This window comes from Amphibalanus amphitrite, unplaced genomic scaffold, assembly GCF_019059575.1.
Source record: "Amphibalanus amphitrite isolate SeventyFive unplaced genomic scaffold, NRLGWU_Aamphi_draft 001557F_arrow, whole genome shotgun sequence".
Lineage (NCBI taxonomy): Eukaryota > Metazoa > Arthropoda > Thecostraca > Balanomorpha > Balanidae > Amphibalanus > Amphibalanus amphitrite.
In genome coordinates, this window is record NW_024883050.1 from 126,422 (window position 1) to 135,369 (window position 8,948).

At 48.5% G+C, this 8,948-nt stretch overlaps 1 protein-coding gene across 1 annotated transcript; it reads left to right on the forward strand.

Annotated features, from left to right (window-relative positions):
- Nucleotides 1-1,686: 1,686 nt before the first annotated feature.
- On the forward strand, nucleotides 1,687-8,621 carry LOC122373823 (delta(3,5)-Delta(2,4)-dienoyl-CoA isomerase, mitochondrial-like; the record flags this gene model as incomplete). Its single annotated transcript, XM_043352193.1, has 3 exons — nucleotides 1,687-1,887; nucleotides 7,826-7,982; nucleotides 8,405-8,621. Coding segments are annotated over exons 1-3 (396 nt in total), but the record flags the coding sequence as incomplete, so codon positions are not given.
- Between the last annotated feature and the right edge of the window lie 327 nt (nucleotides 8,622-8,948).

Sequence of the window (8,948 nt, forward strand, 5' to 3'; positions counted from 1 at the left end):
GCCAGGCGTGGGGTCCGGGTGCGGGTGGGCAGCGGTTGCCCTCTGTCGCGACAGCTCCCGGACATGGCGCGTGACGGCGGCCCGCGCACTCGACAGGTCGATCGGTGCGCTGTCTTGGTCGCCCGCCGTGGCCTCGCCAGCCAGGAGGTCGGCGGTTTCGTTGCCGTCCAGCCCGGCATGGCCTGGCACCCACTGGAGCACCGTCTCGGTGCCGTTCTCGGTGAGGGTGCTCAGCACTCAGCAGCCTCCACACCTCGGCGGCCAGGGCCATGGTCTGGTTAGCTGGGCCGCGGCCAAGTAGTTGGAGCCCAGACCTTGAGTCGGTGAGGAGGCGGACCGACTTGGTCGATGCCAACTCCCCGTCCTCCAGGCCGGCCACAGCCGCGAACGCCTCGCGCATGGCGGTCAGTTCTGCTCTTAGGCTGGAGCAGACCGCCCCTGCAGGAGCGCGCACGGTCTCTTCTCTGTTGAGGTGGTGGAACTGGATCAGCGCCTGCGCCGCCCTGTTCCGTCCGCCGCGAGCCGAGCCGTCCGACCAGATAGTGACGTCCGGGTGCGGGAGCTCTGCAATGGCTCGCAGGGCAGCTTCCCTGCGGACTGCAGGCGGGTCCGACCGGCGGGTGGCCACGGGCAGGTCCACCCTGAAGGTGATGCCGCTGCGGTGGCCCAGCCATGGCGGGTCGCAGCTGTAGAACGCCGAACCTGTAACACAATAGAATTGCAATTGTAACAAAGACCTGCATGGTCAGCACACATCTGTCATCTGCAGTGACTGTCATCCCAAGTTGGTATGAATTGGCACAAAGTTGGGTCATGGTAGCACTAGCAGACGTAGCACAAGCTGTTGTGATATGCCATACCGTAGGACTAGGTCGTAGGTTGTAAATTTTAGGTTTAAGGCTGTAGGTTGTAGGTCAGGTTAGGTAAGGTTTGGTTAGAAAGACCCATTCTCGTGCATCGGGCAGCTTGTGCTACATCTACCTTACCAATACCCAATTTGGATTCCCAAAATTGATGGCAAACAGGCTTTTTGTATAACAAGTGTGGTTAATTGTTCTAATCCCCGCTGCAATGTGAGGGTAACTGCTTTTCTACAATCACAAAATTTGAATTCATATAGGTAGGTGTTTACATGTTCAGAAAATGATACAAAATATGACACGATTATAGCTGCAACTGGATAATGGATACCAACCTCAACTAAAAGTTTCTGCAGCCTTATAACCTAACAAATGACTAAATTGCCAAAATAAATCCCTTAGTACAATAGCTTGACTCTAAAAAATAACAGAAATTTTGCATGCAGACCCTCTGAAATGGAGGGTTTATGAAAAGTAACAAAAATAAACATTCACCAATATCGGTTGGTTGGTTGGTTTGGGTTAAGCACCACATCCAGTGGACCAAGGTGCTAACCGGAACTCTCACGCTGTTCCAAGCGGTCAGGTAGCGGCAATGCCACGTGCATCGCCCGGGAATCGAACCTTCACCAATATCAATATGTTGTTATAAATTTCATATGTAGCATAAGCGCCAATACTGCCTTCATTTACAATGTTGCTACTGTTTTCCACTCACAAACGCTGCCCTCCGTGGACAGCAGCAGCAGCAGTGAAACGTCACCCGTGGTGTGACATCATCACCCATGACGTAATGGAAATCCAGTTGTTACCAAGGCCCTGTGTTGTGAGCGCAGGACGCAGTCATAAATCATAATAATATATCCTATTGTGAGTTGTAAGGACTGTTGTGTGCCACACAAAGATAGTTTAAAGCTCATATTTGTATACACTCCTGTCATAAGCAAATTTGAATTCAGCTCAGAGAAAAACTTGTAAAGTCAAACAAGAATTTGAATTGAAACAATGATGCTGATGCAAAAACTAGGTAAGTTAATTATTTCACTACTTGTCTTGTAGTCTGGTATGTGTTGTTGAGTGTCAGGTAATTGATTTGTTATTATTACAATGGGGTTGTGTTTTGGGTATCGGTAACCCTGGCGTCACCGGTAGCGTTTTCGTTCAAGGTTAAGGTTTCCTGTGTTACGCCGCCGTGCCAGGCCGAAGCATGCTGTGACATCACTGGGTAAGAGAAGACGTAGGGGAGAGTGGGGTAATTTGGCCGCTTTTTTTAGAAAACGATATAACTTAAAATTGACGACACATTTCTGCATTTTCTCAACGCTGGCAGGTGTCGCATTCATTTTACTTTACTGGACAGTGAACTTGAAATGATAGAGTAATTACTTATATTGAAATTGTGACGTATTACAAAGGTCTGCAAGGCGGCCAAATTGCCCCACTAGCAGGGTTATTTGGCCGGGGGTGTGGGGCAATTTGGCCGGTGTTAGTTTGCGGTCGGGATTTTCTGTTATATTGCGATTCAGCTTCAGATTCAGCAATGACGTGTGTCCCATGACGCATTTGCCGCATTTTGGAGGTTGGCTCAGGGGTCACAGGGGTCAAAATAGCCAAATTAGCGGCTCTAGATGCGATCACAGTTTTTTACGAATAACTTTTGAAGTAATCAAGCTATGCCAAAACTTCGAGTACCATCGTAATTCTCTCGTCAGTCCGCATCGAAAGATATATGTGTTGACCTTGCGAAGTCAAGGTCAAAGGTTGACCTCAGGTCACGTTGCATCAGGTCGCTTGACCTCAAGGTCACGTGATTTCAAGGTCATCATGCATATCATTCGATGCGCCTTGGCGAGCTGAACCGAATGAGACCATTTGTGCGGCTGTACCATTTTTATGTAAGGATTTATTAGCAAAAAACGTTTGGTAACCTTTGATGACGTCACATGCTCTTACAGTTGACCAATCGGAAGTAAGAATCAAAGTAGTCAAAGTTGGTCATGAATCATGTCATTTATGGTACAATTGACCATGAAAACTCGGCCGTCCCAGCATAGTGACCATGAGCGCACCGGCCAAGTTGCCCCGCTAGTCCCGGCCAAATTACCCCATATTGCCATTCTGAAATTTTTGTCTATAAAGTCATCGCGGCTTTACGGAATTAGATAAAATTGCTCTTGGAACCGCTGAACACCCCCAAGAACGGCGCTATAATGTCTGAATTCGTTTTTAGCCCAAATACTACATGTTATACAACTTTATAAACAGAGGTAAAAGTTACCATTTTCTAATGAAATTAACGTTTTATTAATTTTGAATAAAACTACGAGGGGCAAAGTTTTGACATTTGTCCTCCAGTTACTTCTACCCATGACAAATGAATTGAGACTAGAGTTATTTCACTCACTTTTATTAGACATCGGACAGGTGGGGGCGGCCAATTTACACCACCGGCCAAATTACCCCACTCTCCCCTACCACGCTATCAGTATCGACTGAGACTCACATAGACTCAGACCGACTCAGGCAGACTCAAACTGACTCGACCGACTCAAACCGATTCAGATCGACTCAGAACGACTCAAACTAACTCAGACCGACTCAACCGACTCAAATCGATTCTGATCGACTCAGACAGACTCAGAACGACTCAGAGAGACTCAGGCAGACTCAGACCGATTCAAATCGACTCAAACTGACTCAGACCGATTCAACCGACTCAAATAGATTCCGATCGACTCAGGCAGACTCGGAACGACTCAAACATACTCAGGCAGACTCAAACTGACTCGACCGACTCAAATCGATTCTGAACGACTCAGACAGACTCAGACAGACTCAGAACGACTCAGGCAGACTCAAACCGACTCAAATCGATTCCGAGCGACTCAAACTGACTCAGACCGACTCAGCCGACTCAAATCGATTCCGAGCGACTCAGACAGACTCAGAAGGACTCAGGCAGACTCAGACCGACTTAATCGACTCAAATCGATTCCGATCGACTCAGGCAGACTCAGAACGACTCAGGCAGACTCAAACCGACTCAGATCGATTCCGAGCGACTCAGACAGACTCAGAACGACTCAGGCAGACTCAGACAGACTCAGAACGACTCAAACTGACTCAGACCGACTCAAATCGATTCCGAGCGACTCAGATATACTCAAACCGACTCAGGCAGACTCAGACCGATTCAGATCGACTCAGACGGGCCCAAACCGACTCAGGCAGATTCAGACAGACTCAACCGACTCAAACCGATTCCGAGCGACTCAGTCAGACTCAGAACGACTCAAACTGACTCAGACAGACTCAACCGACTCAAATCGATTCCGAGCGACTCAGGCAGACTCAGACCGATTCAGATCGACTCAGACGGACCCAAACCGACTCAGGCAGATTCAGACAGACTCAACCGATTCAGATCGACTCAGAAAGACTCAGAACGACTCAGACAGACTCAGGTGGATTCAAACCGACTCAATCGACTCAAACCGATTCAGCTCGACTCAGACCGACTCAAAACGACTCAAACTGACTCAGATCGACTCAACCGACTCAAATCTGAGTCGATCTGAATCGGTTTAAGTCGGCTTGGTCGGTTTGAGTCTGCTTGAGTCTGCCTGAGTCGCTCTGGGTCTGTCTGAGTCGGTCGAAATCGATTTGAGTCGGTTGAGTCGGTCTGCGTCAGTTTGAGTCGTTCTGAGTCTATCTGAGTCGTTCTGAGTCTAACTGAGTCGGTCTGAGTCGAAGTTTGAGTCGGTCTGAGTCGATCTGATTCGGTTTGAGTCAGTCGAGTCAGTTTGAGTCTGCCTGAGTCGGTTTGAGTCTACCTGAGTCGTTCTGAGTCTGACTGCGTCGATCGGAATCGATTTGAGTCGGTTGAGTCTGCCTGAGTCGTTCTGAGTCTGTCTGAGTCGATCGGAATCGATTTGAGTCGGTTGAGTCGGTCTGAGTCTGTATGAGTCGATCTGATTCGGTTTGAGTCGGTCGAGTCAGTTTGTGTCTGCCTGAGTAGTTCTGAGTCTGTCTGCGTCGATCGGAATCGATTTGAGTCGGTTGAGTCTGCCTGAGTCGTTCTGAGTCAGTCTGAGTCGATCGGAATCGATTTGAGTCGGTTGAGTCGGTCTGAGTCAGTGTAAGTCCTTCTGGGTCTGTCTGAGTCGATCGGAATCGATTTGAGTCGGTCTGAGTCAGTTTGAGTCGTTCTGAGTCGGTTGAGTCGATCGGAGTCGATTGAGTCGGTCTGAGTCAATTTGAGTCGGTTTGAGTCAATCTGAATCGGTTTGAGTCGGTCGAGTCAGTTTGAGTCTGCCTGAGTCGGTTTGATTCTGTCTGAGTCGTTCTGAGTCGGTCTGAGTCGATCGGGATCGATTCGAGTCGGTTGAGTCGGTCTGAGTCAGTTTGAGTCGTTCTGAGTCGGTCTGAGTCGATCGGAATTTATTTGAGTCGGTAAATGAGCAAAAAACATGCAATCTTAAAACGCTCACCAAATCTACAGTTATCAAGCAATTTCAAAGTTCTTTATATGGTCTAGTAGACAAAAAGCGGCGCTACAAAACTGCCATCTTGGGTTTTCAAAATTTTGGGTTTTTGACCCCAATAAATTAAAAAAATTGATTTTTTTAGAAAAAAAATCCAAAATTTTCCGAATTCCGAAAAAAAACGGAATATATGTGATAGTCCCTGCGCTCTTCTATATACATACCAAATTTCAGATCGATATCTCGTTTTTTGGCCAAGTTATAGCGAAAAAAACTGTTCAAAAATGATGACGTCAATTTTTTTAACTCAAAATTTTTAGCGATTCTAGACCACGTACGGCAAAACAAAGACCACCATTGAACTCCCCGTGACGAGCTGCATCGATTCGATACCCATTTTATGCCAAAAATATTAACTTTGAAATTTGACCTAATTTGACCTGACCTTGACCTGACCTTGACCTGACATTGACCAAAACGTGACCTTAGCTGGCCCCAAAGGCTGCCTGACCCACATAATCGCATTTGTCATGTAAAATAGACCATAAAACATGTATCACACGACACTTTCATATTGTGACCCCCCGGAGACCTGACCTCTGTGACCTGACCTGATATCAGTGACCTCAAATAGCAAAACATGTGTTTGAAGTACATTTCTCCATCGATGATTTTCAATGAAATGCATTTTACTCGATTTTACAACGCATTTCTTGAAATGCCTGTAAACGGTGAAAATTGGACCTTTGACCTGACCTGTGACGTCATCGGTTTGACCTAGGTCAATAAAATTGGGTCACAAGGTAGTTTCCTGATAGGGCTATCCAACACCGTTTGCCGCTTGTCGCTAGGTTGCGTGGTTCTCGAGATCTAAGGGGGGGGGGGGGCAAAATGCCCCCCCCCCCAACAGGGCGCGTTGCTCGGCAGAGCCCAACGGGGCGCGAATACTGCAGTGGGTTCCTGCCCACTGCGGTATCGAGGGAATGAAAGCGCGGAAGACCTGGCGAAACAAGCGGCCGCCCTGCCCTCAAACGCCCGCTTGCTGACGGGGGCGGTTCATTGTGCGGTCTCGCATCAATGGCGCGACAACTGGTCCTAGTCACTATTCAAGCCACTCCTCGGGAGCACGCCGCCGCTCCCTATCCCTGGAGAGGACCGATAGGCCGCCGTTTCGGTGCATCGAATGAGGGCGGGCCACTGGGGTCCCTCGCTCCAGTACGTGCACCGAATCGGCTGTCCACTTATCAGTGTACCTGAGCTGAGTGAGCAGTGCCCAGACAAGCGGTGCCCTGCGGCGCTCTGCACCGTGAGCGGAGAAGAGGCTGATGTGCCGGAGCACGCGCTGCTCCGCTGCCCGGACCTCGCTGGCTCCCGCCAGCCTGGAACACACTGCTCCGCCGATTTTTGTGGCCCCGGAACTTACGGCTTGGGCTTTGTTTCACGGCATGAAGCTAGGGTGCGCTAAGAGTATTGAGGTATTGGGTTTCCAAATAAAAAAACTCATTCAGCTGCATCGAATCAATACCTATTTTATGCAAAACTATCAACTTTGAAATTTGACCTTTTTTGACCTGACCTTGACCTAACCTCCACCAGAAAGTGACCTAAACCGTACCTGGTGGTCTTATAACCAACACCATTGAGTTGGAAATGAAAAATTGGCCATAAAACATGCATCGCACAACCCAAGTAAAGTTGGGTTCATGTGCTGACCCTTGTTGACCTGACCTGTGACCTGGCCTGGTATTATCAGTGACCTTTAATAGCAACATATGTACTAGGCAACTGACGCCCTATCGCTGATTCTCGACAAAATGCGTTTTACTCGGTGTTATAGCGCTTTCCCTAGAAGCCCCGTGAACGGTGAAACATTTTATCTTTGACCTGACCTGTGATGTCATCGGTGACCCCGAGGTCAATGAAATTTGGTTTCCTTCGACAAATTTGACAGGGCTATCAAACGCCGTTTGAATTTTACGGATCCGTCCAGTAGCTTCGGAGATACGGGGGGGAGGGGGGCAAAAAATGCCCCCCTCCCTCCGCGTGGAAGATGGCCGAGAGGCCCACCGCCTGCCGGGTTAATTCAATGAATCCTTAACTAAGCATTGCTTATGGCACAAACCATGACATACAATTCAATCAGCAAAGAAGTACAATTCAAACTGGCTGTAGTAGATTCCCAAGTGACCTGACTTGGTGACGTAAGAGGCCTGAATCTTGTGTTTGTTGCTATTATGCTAAAATTTTAATGAAATCTTACGTTGCATTTCTAGCAAAATAACTGGTACCACGTTAATCTAAAACCTCAGTTCTTTGAATGGTTTGTAATTTTTTAGCAAGAGGATCAATGCTAGGGCATAATATTACAATGCTCGAGGTTAACTTTCATGACAATGCTAGCTGACCAATAGAATGCTTGAGGTATTGTCATGACATTGCTATGATTGCTGAGTGCTGACCAATGCTGTTCTTTTGTTGCAGCTCAACCTGCGCTTAGGCAGACGGTGAGAATGTCCAGTTCACTGGCTGACTATGCCCAGTACAAGACCCTGAATGTAACTCAGCCATCAGAGTATGTTGTTCACGTGGAAATGAATCGTCCAGAAAAGCTCAATGCCCTCAACAAGGAAATGTGGAAGTAAGTGTTCAGTATGGTGATGCAATCAAAACGAAGATGATTGATTACTTCTGTAAATGATGATGAGACCTTTTCAGCCTTGCAGTGAAACGCATTGAAAATGACTTGAAGAACTTTTAATTACTGTACTCAGATGCTAGTTAAGTTGACAAATGTATGCACTCTCAGCTAAGCCTGCATTCACTGGGTCTATCAGACTGATCCACCACATACTACATAGTTATAAGTGATGCCCACCACAGCAGGGCTGCAGTGCAGGGCTGTGGTGGCGATGCTAAAAAGCCATGCGGTGTTCAGTAGTCAGTACCATTTTCTGGCATACGATACCCGCTCACGAGTGTTCTCTCGCGGCACCCCGGCACCCAGTCCCGGTGACAGATGTGGCCCCAAGCTGACGGCTGTGCCGCGCCGCCCTGTCGCAGGGACCTGGGCGTGTGCTTCCAGCAGCTGCACGAGGACCCGGCGTGCCGCGCCGTGGTGCTCAGCGGCGCCGGCCGCCTCTTCTGCGCCGGTATCGACCTCTCCGACCTGGCAGCGCTCGGCGGCCTGGCCATGGGCGACGGAGACGCCGCCAGGAAGGCGTTCCAGATGCACCCCATCATCAAACGCTTCCAGGACTGGATCACCGACCTGGAACGGGTAGGTGGTGGTCGCGGGCAGCGGAACGTCTCCCGGCAGCTCACCGGAGGGTGGCTGCTTTGCGAGGTCAATTATTGTTTGTTGATGCAGATAACCGAGTCCGTTGGTAATGTCGCAACTCCAGAGTCCAGATTAGTGGTGTCATTTTCCCAAAAATGTCTGACCGATACCGACCGAAACCGAAATTTGGGAAAAATTTCCGACCGAATACCGACCGATAACATCCCAAGCCAAAATTTGACCGAAATTTGACCGAAGTTCTATTTGCTATTACTTTACCCAAAAATTAAGTTATTTGGTACATTCTAGTGGAAAATAATGGGAAAT